We start from the raw sequence: 21,870 nt of genomic DNA, 5'->3' as shown, positions 1-21,870 counted from the left end.
CTGCTACTCTGCTGATTGTTTTGGCTTTCTTTTCTTATGCTACAAGGCTCTACGAAGCCTTCAGTCAGCTACCCAAAGGGCCACAGGTTCAAAAAAAGTATTTTTCTGGGCAACAGCCCCCAAAATTCTCCAACCATGGTGGCTTTGGACAGTAAGGGATATGACATTTAAAAAAAATTAACCTGTCAAAGTACTGAGCCTTTGGGCATTTTTTTAATTGCCTGCCGGAGGCAAAAGAGCAGAAATTCAGGTCTGCAATTACTATATATACTCATGTCTAAGTCTAGAAATTTTAGTCAAAAATTGACCCCCAAAAAATGGGTCAACTTATCCATAGGTCAAAAAAGGAACCACTCTCTTTCTCTGAGTAGAATGGCAAAAGGGGAGAGCTTATTCCATTTCAGGAGCACCTAAAAGAAGCACCAACCCTTGTCCACCATGGTTCCACTTCTGACCTTTTTGAATGCCTGGGTTAAAGAAGCACAAACAGTTATGCCTGCCAGAACTTTGTAAGTTCTTTGGCATTGTTTTTCTTAAATTCACCCTTTATATCCTTTGTTACCTGCCTCTAAGTTTCACCCTCAACTTAACCGTGGGTCAGATCAAAATTCATAATTTTGGTACCAAAACCTGTCCTCCAATTATACATGAGTTTGACTTATAGTTGAGTATATACGGATACAAGACCTAAATTTCTTAGGCCACCAATGGTCTAAGAATTTTTCTCTCCCACTTGCCATCTCTGCTTTGAAATACAATGGGCCCTTGGTATGTACTGAGGTTTGGTCCAAAGACCCCCTCCATGGATACCAAAATTCATGGATCTTCGAGTCCCATTAAATACAATGACATATCATTATATAAAATCATAAAATCAAGGTTTGCTTTTTGAAATTTATATATTTGTTTTGAAGATTTCCAAGCCATGGATGGCTGAATCTGTGGATAAGGAGTCCATGGATAAGAAAGGCCAACTGAACCCATTTTTGTTTGGTTTTATTTTCTGTATGTTTAGGGATGAAAGAAGCATTGTGACCCTTGGCAGGGAAGGGAAAAAAGGACATATATGCAATAAATAAAACAAAACAAATATGAAAAGCAAGAACAGATTGATCATTCAAGGGAGTAAAGAACCTCTTGAGAAGTATCTGTGAGGTTGGAGAGCATTCCTCTGGCAACAAGACCACCTGGCTTGGTTTGGAGTTTCTCTCTCATGGTTCTTCTTGTCTCCAAAGGTTGTTCCGTTGTTTGAAAACCCTCACAGTGATGAACTGGTTTCTTCTCTCCCAGAGTACGGGAGCTGCTATTGAGCACTTCGTCCGGCTTGCTTTGCTCACTTTTCTTGGGAAGATGCCGCCCAAGGAGACCAGTTGGACGGATTGTTTCCTCATCAGTTTCATACCTGAAAAGAAGCAGGTGCAAACACAAATTAAATAATTCGAGGCTGGCTAGTAGTGGATAGATAATTGCTTAGTCCAAAGACCATTGCAAACAAAACATCCAAGCTTTCATACAATTACGACTATAGAATCAACATTCAAACATTAAAGTTAGAATTAACTAACTAAATAAAATACCGTTGGCTCACCCATACATGGGCTTGGCTGATGCAGGCCTGAGGTCATGTGGATGGCAAGCTCGGGCAGACAAAATGGCACTTGCGCCACAGACTCGCATGCGCTGCTGCACTTGGGAGTGCACACCCATTGTTTTTAATGGGCCTTGAGCATAGGCGCTTTTTACCATACGCGGACAGGGCTGGAAAGGAGCCCCCATGTATAAAAAGCATCTACTGTACATACCCAAGCCTAATTGTAATAACAAGGGAAGAGAGCTTATTAATCATTGGTGTTATAACAAAAAGCATTTTGTACACTCATATCCTAAAGCAGTCTCAAAGTGGATTATTTCTGCAGTGTGTTTGGGACCAAAGTTTCTCTTTCACACCCAGTACTATTTCATTTTTTAGGAAAGGCTCTAAATGGCTGGCTAGTGAGTCATTGACCTTTAGCTTCCCTTTCCATATGTTGTCTCCCTTGGAGTGGCTGCCTGCCTGGAGGAAGGGTTACTAGACATCCTCTTTTCGAGGACAACCTTCTGTCCAATTCCAAAATGCCCTCCATTTTTAGCATGATTGAGTAAGACCACTATTGCTGTTCTCTTTTGAGAAATATGTTTACTTGGCAACCTGTCCTCGCTGCTAATAAGAGGATAGGATGGGTCCTTCTAAAGCTGTTTTTTCCTAGGAGCAGCAGCAGACAAGACTTGCACCCAGAGCTCAGTGTGCATTTTTTCCTGCAAGGAAAAATGTGCAGCCAATGTGTTAGGCAATGGGCTCTTGGAAGACACAGTGCAAATGGTGAAAGATTTTTTCGCCCTTAATTTCAGCACAATGGACAAATGAAAGGAATAATTTAAATGTACATTCAGTTAAGAGTTTGTTGCTAGTAAAGTGCAATTTTAAGCATTTGTCTTGCTCAGAGTTCTGTAAGCATATTGCAAGCCAACAAGGCATTTTAAGGAAGATAAGCTCATCAGACAAATATGGTTGAGTAAAAAACCTATGATAGGTTCAATTTAGGATTGCCACAAGTCAGAAATGACTTGAAGGCACACAGCACCAACAACAAACATAATTAAATGCAGCATATGTAACATAGCTGTAAATAAACCATATGAAATGAGTTTATATTTAGTGTTTTTAGCTTTGATTTTTGCAATGTCCAATGTTTTTCTGGAATGTCCTACATTATGTGGTGCTTTGGTCTCCGTTGTGGTTATGACATCTGACTGGGGGTGACAACATGAGTTTACTGCACTGGGGTAACACCAACCCTAGTGACAGACCTGTTGTGGCCAATGGCTGTCCCAAGTCTGGTGCAGAGATTGTGTTTAAGCTGCCTGGATGGGACTCTATGGACACTCTTCCCCCGGGGAGTAAACCCAACATTTGACTTTTGGGATGCTGTGTATACCTCTTGGGAACAAGAAGTTATGTTTAAATTCTGTAAATAAAGTCCAATAACATCCACAAAACAGTGATAAAGGTTTAGAATCATAGGAGTTTATCACATGGTATTTTAAACAGTGATTAACCCGAGAAAACTGTGCAATTGACATTAAAATACAATTAAAAGGAGATTAACACAAGAGCCATTATCCTGTGATTGCCCAGGGAATCACCAGGCAATAAACAGCAAAAAATCATTCATGGGAAAATCCCGTGAATGATTTGCTGTTGTTTCTTGCCTGGTTATTTACAAGTTAATGGCAGTTTAATCACGTTTCACCTCGGTGTCATGTGAAAAGCATTATTATTCATTTTTATTATTTATGGTATTTATACCCCACCCTTCAGCCCTAAAGTATCTCATTAGCACAACTGCGTCACAGTAACGGTTTATTCATGGGATAATATCCCTTTGAACAGGATGTTGTGTGAAAGCCATTAGTGCAATTGCAGGATTATCAGGGGTTAATAACAGTTTATACTTTCAATTGTCCCCTGTGTGATAAACTCCATAGAGTTGGAAGAGTCCCAAAGGGCCATCCAGTCCAACCCCGTTCTGCCATGCAGGAGCTCGCAAAGCATCCCTGACAGATGGCCATCCAGTCTCTGTTTACAGACCTCCAAAGAGGGAGACTCCACCACTTTGCAATGCAGTGTGTTCCACTATCAAACAGTTCTTACTGTCAGGAAGTTCCTCCTAATATTTAGGTGGAATCTCTTTTCCTATAGCTTGCATGCATTGTTCCATGTTCTATTCTCTGGAGCAGCAGAAAACAAGCTTGCTCCCTCCTCAACATGACATCCTTTCAAACGTTTAAAGAGGGCTATCATATCACCTCTTAACCTTCTCTTCTCCAGGCTGAACACACCCAGTTCCCTAAATCGCTCCTCATATGGCATGGTTATCGGGACAACAAAAATACACAAAATATATGATACTTGCTCTATGGCCAACACAGCTATCCCTGGATGTGTATTCTGCAAATAAAGTTATGTTTTTGGTTTTGTAACACTTTTGACCTGCCTATAGGACCGCAATCGTTGTGAGAGCTAGGCTTCAGGCAAGGTGTATGCAGTGTCTGTGTTAAAGGTGGAATGGTGGCATTCAGGTGGGGGATAAAAGTAGTACAGTGGACCCTTGTTATACGCTGGGGTTTGGTTCCAAGATCCCCCGTGTATAACAAAATCCGTGTATGCTCAAGTCCCATTAAATACAATGACATAGCAAAATGGTGTCCCTAATAAAAAATGGAACATCAAGGTAAATTTATACTTTGTTGGAACCTTTTCAAACCATGTATGCTTGAATCCATGTATAAAAAATCCGTGTATAAGAAGGGCCGACTGTATAAATCTTCATGGGAACTTGAGGACATTAATGCAGACCCTACAGTTGGAGTCCCATAAGCAGGGATAGGAGGACAACAGAGGAGGGGACCAGGGAAAGCCTTAGTTTTTGCAGTGAGCACTGTGGCAGGTTCGATTTTCAACTCGGCCAAGAAACCCACTGGGTGACCTTGGCCAAGTCACACTCTCTCAGCCTCAGAGGAAGGCAATGGCAAACCCCCTCTGAAGGGACTTGCCAATAGGCTTGCCATGAATCAGAAATGATTCAAAGGCACACAATGACAACAATTTGGTATTAAAATTAGCAGTGCTTTTAAACTGTTCTAGAACATGGCCACATACCCCGAAAATCCCACAAAAAACGAGCGCTTTTAATATTATGCGGTATTCCAAACGCTACCTTTTACCTTAATTTGCTTGTTTATTTATTTATTTAGAAAGGGGACCCAAGGTGGCTCACAGACAAAAAAAAAACCACTTTAAAACTTTACCGTAAATACATAAAATAAAATCATTTTAGGATAACAATATAAAATAACATAACACTTACAAAATTTATATTGTTTTAAAATAATATTTAAAAAACATTAAAAAAAAAAAGCCCTTTTAATTCTGCCCAGGTACTTTATAAACCTCACCAAGTTTAATGGCAATAAGCTACAATTCCCAGGATTCCCTAGCAATGAGCCAGGGCAATTAAAGCGGTCTCAAACTGGATTATTTCTGCAGTGTGTTTTGAACCTATGTGGATCCTGCTACACCTAGGAAGTTTTACGGAATATATATGTGAGTCTTTTTATTTTATAAAAAAGGATTTATTTCAGAATTAACTGGAATTTATTTATTTATTTAGTACAATAAATAAAGAAATCCTGTTTATAAAATAGAAAGACTCCCTTGTTTATTTCAGAGAGAATTGGAATTTATTTAATACAGTAAATAAATAAATAAATAAATTCCAGCTTACTCTGAAATAAACCCTGCTCATAGCAGTGGGATTTACTCCCTTGTAATTGTGAGTTAATAGGTATGCATTTTATTTGTCCTTTCAAATTTGGTGTGTGTTTTAACTGATGTTGTTTTGACTGTTAATTGCTCTTAGCCACCTCAATTAATGGAGAGAGGCAACTAAGAAATAATAATATATATTTTAATGGTGATTTTGCTTCATTGTTTTTGAACCATCTTGGATTAGGACCCCACTCACCCCATTATTTTTATTTAGTTTATAATTCAGTTTATGTTGCTTTTTCCCCTCCCTTCTTTCCCCTCAGCCCTTCAATCCCCTCAGGTTTAACATTAGAAGCTCTGCGCCTGCGCAGAGGAGACCCAGGTTTCCTCTCCCCCCCCCCCTCCGTGTGCTCTTCAAGGCATTTTGGACTTCAGCTCCCAGAGTCCCACAGTATTAGCTAACATGGCTGAGGCTTCTGGGAGCTGAAGTCCAAAACTCTCTTTCTGGTCTCCCATTGGCTGCCGGGCAACCCACTTCAACAAACGCTGACCCGCGGAGGGAGAAGGAAGAACCGTCAGTTTGACGACTTACAGTCCATTACCCCTCCGCGGGAGGATCGCGAAAAAGTACAAAAACGAGGCGACTGCGCATGCCTAGGATCTTCCTATAAATAGAGGCTTTGCGTGGAGCTGGACGCCATTTTAAGCGAGGCGAGAGATAGGGAAGGAAGGGGCAATAGGAGTTGAGCGTTTTAAATGATGATGTTGAAGGAGTTACATCATAAAGGGGGGAAAGTGGAAGTTATACATTTCTTTTTAAAGAGTGTTTAGGAGCTCTTTGTCTGGCTATCACTGTTCCTTCAAATCATTTTTAATAATAATAATAAATAACAATAATTAAAAACATTTTTTTAAATTTATGGTCAAGGTGGTGGGTGTCCTCTTTTTCCAGGACATGTCCTACATTTCTTCCTATCCAGGAGGAATTCTAAAACGTTCTCCTTTTTGAGCATAATTAAAAAGTATAAATGAGAAGCAAATGTTAAAAGGATTTTTTAAATTATTTCTTTAGCTTCCCTTCCATTTAATTCCCCCCCCATGTTTTTACTGCTTTAAAGACACAGATATAAAAACTATTTCATAACAAAAAGTTCACATACGTTCATGCTTTTCTAATCCTCTAAAATTAACATAGACAATACACATAAAACCAAGCGCATACGAAAAGACATTTAAAAAAAACACCACATTCCTAAATTTCCTTCCCTTGCTGTAAATTCTGATTTTTAATGATGCCAGCTTTTAGATTTCTCATTAAAGTCTTAAATGCAATATTTAAAACTCTACAAGATCATGTATTTATAACCAATTTATTGTTTTTTGCTTTAGCCTCCAGTGATTATAGACCTATCTATCGCTCACATTATTTTAATATCTTGTAATTATAAACCAAAAATTTACTGTGTTTTTTTATCTTTTTCAGACTGAGTTCAAATAGGCCATTACTTTCAATCAATCTTTTTTTCCCCAAATCTGTCAGTTGATTTGTTTCTAATTGTGTTTGTCACTTTCCATGTATTCATTTAACTTTAAGTACCATTCTACTACATCTGATATTTTCTCATCCTTCCAATATTTAGCATACATTACTCAGGTATGATCATATAAAACAAGATTTTCCCATGTTCCTTTTCCAAATTCTCATTTAACATTCCCAGAAGAAAAATTTTGGGTTTATTCTCCATTCATAATATTTCTGTGATTTCTAAATATCCAGCATCTATCACTGGTTTTTATATAAACTATGGCCTGTTACAGACTGCCAAAATAAAGCTGCTTCAGGTCTCTTTGGAGGTATGCTATTTAAATGATGCATGGGTCCTAAGAGTCCAGAGGTCGCACCAAAGCCACACTCCATTCCTAAGCACTGGAGTGCAGCTTTGGTGAAGCTTCTGGATTCTTAGGATGCATGCATCATTTAAACAGCATACCTCCAAAGAGACCCGAAGCAGCTTTATTTTGGCAGTCTGTAACAGGCCTAAATGTAGTCTATCTAAGGTCAAATGCCACATAAATTGGATTTTCTATGTGTTTTATTTCAAATCCATAAGGCAGTGTATCTCATTCCTTTTTACCCATTTCCCCCCATTCCTCAAGTTGGATATTTCCCCCTATATCTTGGGCCCATTTTATCATGCAATCCTTTATAAATTCAATTTCCATTTCCAGACTGAGTAAAAATTCCATTTTGAAGGCAAAGGTGGAGAAGATTCAGGGGTCCAATTTCATGTCCTCCAAACCCAGTGAGGAAAAAATAGATTTGGTGATGAGCTGCTTTGAGGACACGATGCAAACGTTGAAAGGATTTCCCCCCCCCCCCTTAATTTCAGCACAATGGACGAATGAAATGAATGATTTAAGCGTAGATTGGGTCAGGTTTTTGTTGCTAGTAAAGTACAATTTGAAGCCTTTGCCTTGCTCAGAGTTTTATTAATATTACAAGGCACTGAGGCATTTTAAAAGAAAAATACAGTTGAGCACATATTATTATTATTACTATTATTACTTATTTTATTTTTATCCTGTCTTTGCCCCAAGTTGGGACCCAAAGCAGCTCACAATAAACATATTAAAACAGTTACTATCTCCCAACAAGATAGCTAGGCTGTTAAGGCACTTGACACGGAGCATTTTCTTTGCTTTTTGGGGGTTTGGGGTGTAGACTGGTTTAATTAAGGGGTTAGTCAACTTGCCAAATAGTTCTACGAAAGTACTTTTGCGCCTCCCTCTAAAGTAAACATCCAAAGATAAGCAAAAGGGTATTAAAGCCCCATGGGTTTTGGAGAGAACCAGCTATAATAATGCATTTTCAAAGCATGCAGAAGGGATTTGTTGAAAAATAAGATACAGCCACATACCCATGGAGTCAAGCATCAATGGTCTGATATATATACACCGAGACATGTGTGTGAATTCCAAAAGGCAAACTTTGATTTTGCCATTTTACATAGGGGACACCATTTTATTATCCATTGTTTTTAATGGGACTTGAAAATCCATGGATCTTGGTACTGATGGAGGACAGTCATGGAACTGAACCCCAGCAGATACCAAGTGCTTACTGTAACTTAGTAGTTAGGCAAGAGAACAAATGGAAGTCTAGAAAACAATTTGAAAATTGCTAGTCATGGCGGTAGCTCAAAACATGAGTACACTGGCCCTTCTTTTATTGTGGACTTGAGGTCAGCGGTCTTGAATATTCAGGGAGGGGTGGCCTCTGTTATATTCTTTTTCCCCCCTTTCTGTTTATTAACTTTTTATCAGTTTCTCTTAGGACAAGCAGGTATGCAATGCATACGTATAAAAAACAGACTGTGCAAATATAAACATCCACAAACAAATTAAAACATGGAATGTAAAATAGCTTCCTCTCCCTTATCCTGAATATTTCTCAAATCTATAATTTGTATAATGTGAAGGCTTTCTTGATTTATATTCTTTTAAGACAAATATCTTTTGTAACATTCTGAGATTCATAGTGTTGTTTAAACATCTATTTCATTAATTACCATTGAACCATCTTAGTATTTTCTATTCTCGCTTAGATTTCCTTTTCCTGTAATCACTCTATGATTGAATTAAATTACAATTTTTTTAGGTTGTTCATTATAATTTAAAACACAAATACCTAAAGGCCATTACATATTTCAATTGTTTTAATCTGGTGGGTTCATTTTCCCTTTGACTTTTTTCTATCCATAACTCTTCAAAAGTAACTATTGAGTGGGATCCATTCTTCCGCATATTTGTCTTTATTTCCATCTCTTAGCAGATGAGTAAGTTTGTCAGAACACCATGTCATTTTATCATTTTAATTTTATATGCCATTCAGCTATTGTTGGCTCTTCTGTATTTTCCCATTTTTGGCAGAAACCATTCTGGCTGCAATGGGACCCACCCCTGTGGCATGCGCTTGGCATGCGCTTGTGGGCATGCACCCAATTCAAGCCTATGGGGCTTGAACATACGTGGGCTAACTATTCAAATAGGAAAACACTGCATTAATAAGCTGATCTTGCTAATAGAGAGGAGGCTGTAGGTTTATATGCTGTACTTTTTTTTTGAGATTTAAAATTTGGGTTTGTTTTCGTTTCAAAACTTTAAAAAATTGGGAAGGTTGCAGGGACGTTCTGATGGCCCAGTATTGCAATGCAGTACCCTCTGCAGTTTAAAGTGAACTTGAACTTGAGGAATTTCAAACAGCACAACAACAGAATTTCCTCCTGAAAAGGGAAACTGGGAATTATTTATCCCCTTTTTGTCCTGGTCTGCAAATGGTAGGTTTAGTTCACCTCCATCTTCGTGCTCTTCTAGCCACACCATTACATGTTTAACAAGGAGTACAGTGGCTTTCAATTCATTTCCCTGTGGGGGTAGTAGCATTCTTAGAGCAGTTCCGGATGGTTGAGCCTTCAGGCTCAGCAGCCACAGGAACCCGGGGAGCTTCATTGCCCGAAGCAGAGGCCGAGGCCTCAGAGGCAGGCGCCGGGGCTGCAGCTGTGGCCGTAGCAGGTGCCTGCTGGATGGACCGGGTGCATCGTGCCACTAGCCAGTGGTTATATGCTGCCAAAAGCACTACCCCCCCCCCCAAAATACAATGGCCAGGAAGCTGCATGCTTCATCATCACTTAGGCTCAGGAGCTCTTAAAAATTTCGACAGCGAGGCCATTGGGTCTTCGGGCCTTCTCTCTCTCAGGCGCCCAAAATGCTCTGCCATGTTCCCATCTCTATATGCTGTACTTTTAGAGAAACCAAGTTTCTCTAGCTACCTTGTGAAGCCTCTCCAGATATTGGGCTGCAGGATCTCCAGGCTTGTTGTATGAAGGGTACTTTTACAGGAAAGAAAAATGTTGAAAAGATTGACTGGAATTATTGCTCATTAGCTGGGTGCAAGTCATGCTCCTAAATTACATTAAACTGCTTTAAAGTATTCAAAGATATAGCCATGTTAGTCTGTAGAATCAGTACGTAGGGAGATCCAGATGCATCTGAGGAAGTAGACTAAAGCTCATGCTGCCAATTTCTGTCTGGGAATGCTGCTAGCGCACACACAAACACGCTGATAACGATAGCACAGCGAAGAAAACCAACTAGGCAGCCAACAGTTTACGGGCCTTCCTCCTGTCTGAGTATAGAGTAAGCCACAAATTAAAGCCAGAGTCAGGATACCAGAAGTCACAAAAACCAGTTCAGTCCAAGGTCAAGGATGCCAGAGGGGTGAGTTGCTGAATCCATACCGAAGTCATAGGTTCAAGGGTAGTCACAGGTCTAAGAGGCCAAGGGTCCAGGAACAAGAACAGAGACAACAGCATTCACTACATGGAACTAGTAATAAACTCTGGCAAAGGGTCGGTGTTTTCCAGCTGCCTTAAATCATAGAATCATTCCCTTATCACAGCTGTTTCTTATCTGCAGAATGCTTCTCTTGCAAGCCTTCTAGACCTCCGCAGGCAAGCCCTTTCAGCTCTCCTTTGGCTAAAGGGTGGAATCTCCATGCTTTTCTGTTCTAAGTCTCCCAAGTCTGACACTTCCACTGGGGCAATACTGGGCTGCTGAGACCCCACAGAGCTAAGCCTCAACCCCTGGGGCTGGGAGAGCAGAGCTGGGATCTGGCAGGGCAGAACTGGGGCCTGGCACAGCCTCAGGTACCTCCTGCTCCTGAGGAGCCACGGCCTCTTCGTCGTCCTCTTGGCTGGCCATGACAATTTCTTCCTTTCAATTAGTCTCAAAGGTGCTGGTCTCTCTACGTACTGCTTTAAAGTATGTTATTAGTTGTGCACACTTTGCAGTTAGTTTCTCCATAGCCTAGACTGAAGGGATAAATGGTGTAAATCCTTCAGCAAGATGTAGTGATTATGTGGAATTCAGCCTGAGATGAATTTGTGTTGGGCTTATTCATTGGGAATTAATCAAAAATTGTAGCATTGCAGAGAATCTTTGGGGGTCACTTACTCCAACTCCCTGTTAGCGTTCTTATGTCTAGAGAAGTAAATATGGGTAGAGAATACAGACTAGGGACAAATGCAGATTTTGGCAAACAAAAGAAACATACAAAACCCTTAAATTGGAAGCTTCTTTTTTAAAACCAGATAAAATTCTTCTGCTTAGATTATTCTCCTCTCAGAACAGCCACACTTCATTTTTATATTTTGATTCCTTTAGAAACCAAGAAAGTCTTTACTGATTGCTTTTGAAAGGAATGGGAACTAAGTTTGTCACTGATCAAGATTATTAAAGGAACTGTAAAACGGAATGAATTTGGTAAACCTGAGTAGGGCTGAAAAAACACATTTAGTAAGGGTAAAGTCTTTAAAAATGTCTTTCCGTACCTGTAGGTCTCTGTCTTGTTTTTTCCAGGCAGCTGCCAGGTAGCTTCATCACGGAGAGACTTCTTAAATCTAAAGCTATCTGTTGCTCTAGGCTGGGAGAGCTGGTTTTGTGGGGCTGATGGGCTCCCCTTAATGCCTTGGCTATTGCTTGGGTGCTCCAGAAAATAGCTGGTCATGATTTCAAGAAGGGTTTTTAGAGGATTTTCCTTGGCCTGCAATTCAAAGAATGAGATAGTTACAAGCCATTATAAAGTGTCGAGCTGGTTAAAAATCGTAGAAATGTAGAGCTGAGTCATCTAATCCAAGCTATCACTGCAGAAAATTCTGGTCAAGCATATACTTCATAGATAGCTTCCAACTTTTGAAAACCTGCAGTGAAAGAAAAGAAAGCCTGCCACATAGAGAGGCAACCTATTCACTGTCAACAAATACTTATAGAAGTAGCAGGTGAAAGCCACAGAGTGTTGTGTAGGTGTATGTATACAGTGGATCCTTGTTATACGCTGGGGTTTGGTTCCAAGATCCCCCGTGTATAACAAAATCCGTGTATGCTCAAGTCCCATTAAGTATAATGACATAGCAAAATGGTGTCCCTAATAAAAAATGGAACATCAAGGTAAATTTATACTTTTTTGGAACATTTTCAAACCGTGTATGCTTAAATCCGTGTATAAAAAATCTGTGTATAAGAAGGGCCGACTGTACTTGTATACACAGAATGTCAGAAAAAGATAGGTTTTGATAACAATACAGCATCCAAATAAATCCTATAGCAAATCCTATAACAAATCAGTGAACCTTTGTAAGAATTCTTGAATGTTTCTGGTGTTCAGATGTACATTCTAATAGAAGAGTTACAGTAAGGAAATATTTCTGGAGCAGCAGAAAACAAGCTTACTCCCTCCTTAATATGACATCCCTTCAAATATTTAAACAGGGCTGCCATATCACCTCTTAACCTTCTCTTCTCCAGGCTAAACATCCCCAGCTCCCTAAGTCGTTCCTCATAGGGATTCATGGTTTCCAGACCCTTCACCATTTTAGTCGCCCTCCTCTGGACACATGGCTCCAGTTTCTCAATGTCCTTTTTGATATGTCTAGTTTTAATAGCATTGAGTGGGGGGTGAGATAATTTTGTTCAAGGTCAGCTGGGATAACTGGGTGTGATTGCATCCTGAGTAAGAAATGTTAATTTGAATGGATTAAATGGGAATCTTCTGAGAGGGCTGCAAGCCACACTGGATTTCTGTCATATTGGTGAAGATGTGATCTGGTCATCTTACAAGACGGACAGATGTTTGTGTTTGGCCTATTGCATCGTTGACATTTCCTATTGTTAAAATATATTTCTAATTTGTATGGAAAATGTTCAGATGTGGTAATGGTTAACTAAAGTTTAAAATGGTTCCTGTTGCAGGCCAGAACAAGTCTTCAAGGACATTTGCTGAGACATAATATAAACAAATGTATTATTGTTATGCTCTTGTGTAGTATGGTGACTTCATGGGAAAGAGGTGTGTCCACTTGGTGGGAAAGTTGATCTTGTGTGAGAACAAAGACTGATGGACTATGAAAGAGAATAGATGTATAGTAGCCTGCTGTGAAAGTGTAAATAGCAACAAAGTCAATAAACCCTCATTTGAGTGAAAATCTGTGTTGAAATTACTTTGTTCCTGAGTAGCTGAGAAGACTGCATCTGTTCCAGTTGGTACCAGTTCAAACCACCGGCAGCACGAGACATCACCCATAGCAAAGAGGGTTTTTTAAACACCTATTGCCACACTCATCGTGGTCCCTTTTCTTCTGGGCGGTCTCTAGGAGTGTGTTCAGGCGTTTTTTAATCTGATTGGCTCTTAAGTTTAGATTCCAGTTCATCCATGTGTAACTGCATCAGTGCTATATTATGGGAGTATCTTAGTGTCTGCTAAGCTGCATTTCCGATCTTTCACTTGTTCATCTAAAGCAGGGGTAGGCAACCTTTTTGAGCCGGGGGCCGGGTTGCTGTCCCTCAGACAACTGGGGGGCCAAAGAAAAAAAATTAATAATTAAATATTTTTTAAATGGTCATGCCCGAATCCTTTTGGATAAATACCACCCTACCGGCAGAACTAGAACCGGTTCTACTAAACCACGAGTGGATCAGGACTCTCCTACAGAGCTTGAGCCACATCCACCGACAAGTGGCCAAAAACCTAGGGAAAAATATGCAGTCCATGGACCACAAGCTAGGGTGGGTGCGTAACCCCCAGCAGTGGGACCCAGGACAGCTGGTCATGTACCGAAACTTTTCCCAACACAAACATGCCCTCTCAGCCAAATGGGTTGGTCCTGTAAAAATCACGGAGCGTATTTCGTCAGCGGTATACCAAGTAAGGATCCCCAACAAGCAGGGAGACAGATTCAAATACTTCCACTCCTCTCAGCTGAAGGAATGGAAAGGGGAACCCGCTCTGGTGAGGCCTGTCCAGGATTGGCCCGAGCTCCCCTTGGTAAACCTGTCTAAAACTTTTCTGTGTGAAGACGGAGGCTAAAGCCGTCACTCAAAACCCACCTGTTTCCCTACAGGGACACGAGATGGTGCACCATATTTGGGCCCTATGGATCCTTATATGGCTAGACAGAAATACTGCATCCCCCATCTACCCCACCCAATTCGACACAACGATCTCTCTTCCCTCGTGCACTCCCTTCCTGCTCTTCTGTTTATAGGGCAGAGGAGGAGGAGAGCGAGGTGGAGGAGGCGGAGCGCGCTGCACATGCGCACAGAGGCTGCAGCCACCGGTGCCGCCATTTTGAATTCCCCCCCAAAAAAGCCGGCACCGGGCCCCAAACAGGCCCACCGTGGCCGCTGGAGTCTTCCAGGAGCGCTCCGGCAACTTCAACAGGCCTCCTACATGCCAACCAACATCTTACACAAGACTTCGGCCACTATTTTAGAACTCTAAATGACACCCGGAGCGGCACGGAAGCTGTGGTGGGGGCGGCAATTGGCAGCAGGACCGGGCTGGGGCTGGTTCCAAGGCCTCGCTGGGCCAGATCCGGCCCGTGGGCCATAGGTTGCCAACCCCTGATCTAAAGCTTTATTCTGTTCACTGAGGCGAGCATTTGTTAGCTTCTCCTCTCTCTGTTGTTGGATCCATAGATCTATATCTGGGCCCATTAACCCCCTTTTGGTGGGGCATTCCCTGGACCTGGGAGCAGTGGCAGCAAAGTGATGGGAGGCAGACATCCAGACCACGCAGCACCAGGTCTCCCAGCGCTAGAAGTGGTGGCCTGAAAAGGCCAGGTACCAATGACTGGCCCAGGATGGTGCTTTGCTGAGGCACCACCAGCACAAGGCCTTCCAGGAGAGGGTAGCTGGGCAGCAGTGGTCCCCCTTTGCCCCATGGCAGCTGCCTGCGTGGGAGGGGGGTTCCTTCCTCCCCAGTAATTGAAAACTTGTTAAGGTTTGAAAGGGTAAATTATGTTTGTAAAGATGTGAGGATGAAATAGGCATGGAATGTTTGGGGAAAACAATTGCTTACCTCCACCCTTTCCATTCTAAATTTTGCAAAAGAACAACATTATGTAAACCAAGAAGCTTTGGATTCACTTAATTTGTAAACTTCAATGATGTGAAGAGGAATCAGTAAGAACGCTTGGAATGGTGTCCAAATGCAAGAGCTGTACTGTGGATCTTTAGGTTTTCCCTGACTCACAGTTGTAGAAACCTCCTCTTAAAGGATAAAGAATATCAGAACAACTGCTAAGAACTCAATTCCACATTTGGGTTCATGTCAGTTGTGTGGGGAAAAATGCACACTCTGAAACATTTAGCTACTCTGATCTCTTGAGGATTCATGGAACCTATTCTTGCTGTTAAAAGCAAGGGAATCAAAAACAATGGGTATATCTTTTGTAATCTCATTACAAAAGATAAAAATCCACTAGCCTTATTGGTTGTGCCAGAAGAGAGCAGAAAATGCACAGGATTTCATTACCAATTAATTGTTTAGCTCCAAGCAGAAAGAAATGTCCACTGAAGTAAAATATTTGGTCTTGGTGTTTTCAAACCAGATATAACTTTCCTAGGATCCAACTCCCAGAATCAGAGGACAAAGAGAAAAGTGAACTTGAGGAACTGTATGAACAGAAAAATTTCAACAGTACCACAGGAAACTGGCAATTGTTTGTCCCCTTTGTGTCCTGGTCGGCGAACTGTAGTTTTAGACTATTCTGCTCCCTCCTCCTGGTTCTCTGACCGCTCCATTATGTGCTTGATGATGTATACAGCCGCTGCTTTCTCCTCTTCATTTCTGGAATTCTTAGAACAACCTTGGATGGCCTCAGGATCCACAGGAACCCGGTGGCCTCCACTGCCCAAACCAGAGGTCAAGGCCTCGGAGGCGGGTGCCAGGGCAAAGCTGGAGCCAGATCAGCGGCTGGAGCCGTGGCATGGGCCTGCTCAATGGGCCGGTTGTATCGCACCATTAGCTAGTGAATATAGGCTGCCAATAATAAAAGCCCTCCTTAATACAGTGGCCAGGAAGGTGCAAGCTGCATCATCTAGGCCTAAGACCTCTTTTAACAATTTGTAAAGCACAATCATTTGATTTCTTCTCTCTCTTCCAGGCGCCTTGTTGTGCTTAACTATCCCTGGGCTTGTTCTGGGACTTCCTTCCCATTAAAAAAAACCCCAACAACTATTGTAACTTGTCACAGGAAGAAACAAAAGCACAAACAAATTTAACCATGAAATGTTAAATTCCCAAGGGGTCATAGTTCTTGGCTTCCATTTCAGTGTAAGAGAGAAGCTGGAAGAGCAAAGTAGCTAATAGTAAATCCAGGGGAAGAAAGAGTGAGAATGCAAATGGGGCAGCATAGAGTTTCCCAAAACAAGGCAAATGAGAGGTGTAAACAATGCTGCACAGCAGTGAGGCATAACAGTCAACTAAAAGCATTACAAGCAAGATGTAGTGGAAGAATTAAAACGCAAGATAAAAGACTCACAAGAAAACAAAAGGTAATAGAATTAGTTAAAAGCCATCTACTGTGCCAACCAGAAGAAGAATCCAAATAAAACGTGACCCTTTCTGGTCCAGGTTTAGGTCCTGGGGAAAAGGAGAGAAATTGGGGTTTGGAGTTCAGCGAATGGTGTGTGTGTCAATGATAGGCTAGAAAGGAGACAGAAATGCATCTTCTGCTTCGTCTAAAGGTGTTAATTCTGGTGCATCTTAATGCTGTAATGCATTCATTTTTTTTATTTTTACCCATCTTGTATCTTGAACCTGTGATGTAGATTTTTATGATCAGTTTTCTAACTATGTCTCATTGTTAGGTACTGTACTTTTAATATACTTATATTGTTTTACAGCCATACAGTACTCTGTATACATTTTAGAGTCCATGTTACTACACTTTAGTTCTTTTCTATTTGCTTTAGAATTTCTATAGGATTTTATAGTGTGTTTTACTTGTTTTAGCGTTATTTTGTGTTATTTTGAAATGGCCTAAGGGCTAATCAATGAACATTTCTGTCTGTCTGGTGCCTCTAAAGGGGTAAATTTTGAGAAAAATATTTTCCACGTTCCAGGCATTTCTATGGCTTCACTTCTGTATGAAATGCTATTGTGGTATCTAAGGTTGGTACCCAAAGTAAAACACTTGCCACATTGCTGGCATTTCCAAGGTTTCTATCCTGTGTGGACCCTTTGATGAACCGCAAGCTGTGATTTCTCAGTGAAGTAAATTAAAAGGCCAATACCAAAGCCTGTTTGAATTCCCACTTATTCAAGTATTGCTTTAACATACAGTGCACCCTTGGCTTACACAGGGGATTTGTTCCGGATCTCCCCCCCCCCCCCGCGTAAGCCAAAAAACGCGTATGCTCGAGCCCCATTCACTTGAATGGGGCTCGTGCACATGGTGCTGGCACGGTGGCTCACACACGCCATGGGTGCACACTTCATTCATTTGAATGGGACATGCCACCCCGCGCGGCTCTCTGTGGGTTTGAGCATATGCTCAAACTCAGATATAACTTTTGTACTCAAGTATAACTTTTGTTCAAATTTTTTCTTTTATATGCAAATATTTCTAATGTATCTTTATATTCTGGGGATACTTCATTTACCTTTTTCGTCTAACAAACAATTTTTGAGCAAATACTTTAGAAAGTATAGGCAAAGCGTTGTTTTTATCCCAGATTGGACTGTGCCTTAAGGAGATGGTTACAAAGCAAGTGTGATCATAACTTTCATATTTCTGTTTTGGTCTTTTAAATTCATGGCATGCTTTTAAATATCATTTGAATTATCTAGCTCCAGAGTAAACAAGTTGCCTCCTAAGGGAAGAGAATTTAAAGTTTCACGGCTGTGTTAAAAGGCTGACTCTTGGATATATTCAATAAAATAGAAAAGCGAATGCAGACTTGTCACTGCTACTCTTTATGCTTTTTAACATAAAAGGCTTCCATCAGAAGCTAGTAATACTAATTTAAAGCATAAGGGTTTAAAGGGCTACTAGCCATGCATATCCCATAAGTGTGCGAACTGTTTTAATAAACAGCAGAGATGTCCTCTGTTTTCTCTAAACAGTCCTGCCCTTTGACCCTGAATTTGCAGTTACATAGACTGCTATTACTCTGCCAAGGAGAATAAAGTCCATGATGGTGAGATTGCAAAAGCTGTGCTATTCTCTAAAAAGTTAGCAATTCTCTACACTAAAATAATTCACCAGTTCAAAGCCATGCATTCTTATGAAAATACTGGCATTTTTAATTTGAGTGACTTGATCTATATGATGATTGCAGAGAAGGGTCTGTGTGTTCAAATTTCAAACTAGTTGACCTGTGTTGTTACAGCAATAGTGTGGGTAGGACCAGGAGTGGGTTTTGCCCCTGTGAGTAAGTGCCTCATACCCTAAATACTTTAACTATCTCTTCCTATCCATGAAAATTTAGATCTCTGTGGAGACAAACCTCAGTGTGAAAAATAATAAACTCTTAAAATGTTACAAGACCAATATACAATTGTCCAGCTCTCTTCATTATAATTTTGATATCATTATGGGTCATGTTACCGCACCACTGTCAGTGACTCGAATTTCAAAAGATGTGTTTATGGCCTTGTACAGTTCATTATGATAGGAACTAAGAATAGTTGGAGCGTGTTGATCTTACAGAAGAGCCTCAGCATTTAAGGAAGGCCTCTACTTTGTTGAGAAATGCACTGTGTACCATGAGTGGCGGTGCTGCAAGCAGGACCTATACCTTCGTATTGTGTACAAGGAATGCATTCAAGTTAAGGCTGCCTCTAGCAACAGCAAAGATGGCCAAGTGATTGACTGCCCAGTGTACAAACACCAGTGTTACCTAAGATTTAGTGGAGAACTACTTTCTGAGGGATGATGGCATAGAGTCTCTTGGAGATGCTAGAGACGCTAACCACTGTTGCACCATCTGTGAAGATCATGCCCAACAATGAGCTTCTGTGTGAAGTGCCAAGAAACCCTCTGAGAGTCCTGTGTGGAGGCTCATCAGAGAGTGAAATGCACGAAGGACAACAATGGTCCATAGGCTCCAAGTCTCAAGAGAGAGAGAAGGCTGTCTTCTGCTCTGTCCACAAGCATGAACCACTGGTGTTATTTTGTGGCACTCTAATGCACAGCTAAATGCACACAAGGATAACCAGTAGTATCAGATCTTGGAGGATGCTACTGTAAGATGCTAACCTTGTTGGTCAAGCACTTGGGAGATAAAAATGCCAATCTTCAGAAGTCAGCCAAGGGAAGTGCACACCTCAATCTGACAGGTGGCAGGTGTGCAGAAACAAGTGCAAGTGGATGTAAAGTCCATCCTGCTAAGTGGGCCAAGGTCTGGTCAGTAATGCACTGAAAGTCACTGAGAGCCAGCAGGAGAAGCTGGATAGAGGTAGTACTGGGCAATGACAAAACATCAACACCAGCAGTAGCATATCCTACACTGCAAACTAGCTGTTTTTCTCATTGATCTGCATATATTGCATAAGGGGAATGTATGTTTTTACCTTGTTCATTTTGTATAAGGACTGCAGGTGTAAAATGTTACGAAGCTCATTTCTGTTGTTGATGCTGAGAGCTGTACGTGGGAACTCCACATCCATTGTACTGCTTGTCTTTTTCAAGCCCTGGAGGAAAGAGAAAAATTCCAGTGCGATGTACAGGCAAAGAAAAAACCCTAGTCTTCACAAGTTGGCTATAAATGTTGCTAGGTTTCTCCAGAAAACCTGTTGTCCTTATATAATGCATATGGAACAGAACAATAATTTTCTTTGCCAATGTGGATTGTGTGTGTGTGTGTGGGGAGGGGGTTCACAAAGTTTTGAGATAACATTCTGAATAAGGAGGAGGCAACCAGGATACCCTTGACATTTGGCAAACAAAGTCACCCTTTGGGGGGGGGGGGCAGCAAATTTTAGAAGCACCCTCCAAGTTGGCAATTAACTACATTAATTGCTCTTTAGGGGCTGCCACATTTCCCAGTTCCATGCATTTGTGTGGACCACCATAAGCAAATTCACATCCATTTTGGTTTTACAGTATGAGTGGTTTTACACAAAGAGCTTACAAATTGGATTTCCAAAACTAGATTTGGGAGTCCACATCACATCCAGATAGGTTCCATACAACATCAAGCTCAGATATAAATTTTAGCTGTGAACCTAAAAGTTAAGTTCTTGGGGGGCTTATACGAACTCAGCACTCTGGTGTGCTATCATTTGTCCCTTGTCAATAATAACAGTTTGAATTGTGAGAAGCCTTTGCTCCTTTAAATAGAAATAAATGCTACTGTGGCTGATCAGGTCATTCCTGCATTTTTCCATCAGTAAAATGTAGTCTAGTGTCATTTCCATAAAGTCAAACAAGGTCAAGTGGATGTAGCAGCTCCTGATTTAATATGAACTGTCCCACGAAAACCCTAAAGCACAGAAGCTCTGCAATGGGAGGCGGAGGAGGGTTTACTGGGAGTGCAGATAGGAATGTGCTTCCTGTACTCCTTGTGCTCTTTAAAATGCATTGTGGGAAATGTAGTTGTAGGATGTACAGTTTGTAGCAGCCTGGAACAAAATGCTTAAAAGGTAAATTACCTGGAAAGCTAAAAAACTGCTGTCAGAGATCTCTGTTCCTAGCCATGACAAACTAAGGATGGAAAAAGACTTAGGCCTGCTGTGTTGGCATTACTAGAAGAACGGTTACAGATGCACTGAAGGTCTGCAGCAAAGAAAGAGGCTGGTTTACCTTTTTGCTGAGAAACTCTCTAACCAAAGATGCAGCCACCTCTTCCACAAGGGCATTTTCCATTCTGCATCTGTTGCCTCTTTTTAAAAAACCGTTGGCTTGCTGATGTTCTTCCTCCTGCTCAGCATTTAGCCGCTGCCTTCTTTCTGGTCCTCGGCTCAGGTTTCAGCCTGGCATACAGTTCCGGCAGTCAGTAACTACGTTGTCATTGGTGTGTTTCCATGGGGATGGTGTCATGGGAAGAGAATGCATGCTCTCCCTCCCTTCCTCTCTGGATTTTTGCAACCAGGAGGCATCTATGAAGCTGAATGCCAGTTTGTACCTGGGGAAATACATGTGTGCCTACTCTTAATTTTGTGCATTTTGGTTGGCCAGTTAAAGGTATCACTGTTCTGTGGATATTTGTGTTATTATACACTCTTTAAGTAGAGACATTCAAAGCTTATCTTTATCTGCAGAGTTGTTAACTGCCTTATAGTTGTCTTTGACTCAGGCGACCCTTTAAATGAGACATCTCCAAGTTTTTCTAATGCTTGCTGAGATGAGCATTAAAAAGGAGAGTTTATTCTCCCGAGAGACACAGACCATAGTGGTGCTTGGCTGATTCTAATTTGTGTTTTATGTACATTTATTTTGACTTGTTAATTTTGTTTTACAATCGGCCCTTATTATAAATGGATTTTTTATCCACGGATTCAAGCATCCATGGTTTGAAAATGTTCAAAAAAAGTATAAATTCCAAATAGCAAACCTTGACCCAGAGCAATGAATTCCGCCTCAACATTAGGAGGAACTTCCTGACAGTAAGGGCTGTTCGACAGTGCAAGATACTCCCTCGGAGCGTGATGGAGTCTCCTTTGGAGGTCTTTAAGCAGAGGCTGGATGGCCATCTGTCAGGGATGCTTTGATTGAGACTTC

At 41.1% G+C, this 21,870-nt stretch overlaps 1 protein-coding gene across 4 annotated transcripts in view; it reads right to left on the bottom strand.

Annotated features, from left to right (window-relative positions):
* LOC149310102 (putative ubiquitin carboxyl-terminal hydrolase MINDY-4) overlaps positions 1–21,127 on the bottom strand; it is a 110,373-nt gene extending 89,246 nt beyond the window's left edge. For 2 of the 4 annotated variants that reach the window (XM_089533701.1, XM_089533702.1), the window contains exons 1-4: positions 20,953–21,127; positions 19,722–19,841; positions 11,698–11,909; positions 1,135–1,402 (exon numbers count right to left, since the gene is read on the bottom strand). In XM_089533701.1, the coding sequence (XP_089389827.1) occupies positions 1,135–1,402; positions 11,698–11,909; positions 19,722–19,841; positions 20,953–21,015 (663 nt within the window). In that variant the 5' untranslated portion in view covers positions 21,016–21,127. Of the gene's footprint in view, positions 1–1,134; positions 1,403–1,588; positions 1,789–5,564; positions 5,612–11,697; positions 11,910–19,721; positions 19,842–20,952 lie in introns of those variants that run through there. The other 2 variants (XM_089533704.1, XM_089533703.1) reach the window with 2 other exon arrangements.
* Between the last annotated feature and the right edge of the window lie 743 nt (positions 21,128–21,870).

This window comes from Sceloporus occidentalis, unplaced genomic scaffold, assembly GCF_023333645.1.
Source record: "Sceloporus occidentalis isolate IW3139 unplaced genomic scaffold, rSceOcc1.0.p SCAF_7, whole genome shotgun sequence".
NCBI classification, from domain to species: domain Eukaryota; kingdom Metazoa; phylum Chordata; class Lepidosauria; order Squamata; family Phrynosomatidae; genus Sceloporus; species Sceloporus occidentalis.
This window is presented reverse-complemented; position numbering and strand designations above follow the sequence as displayed.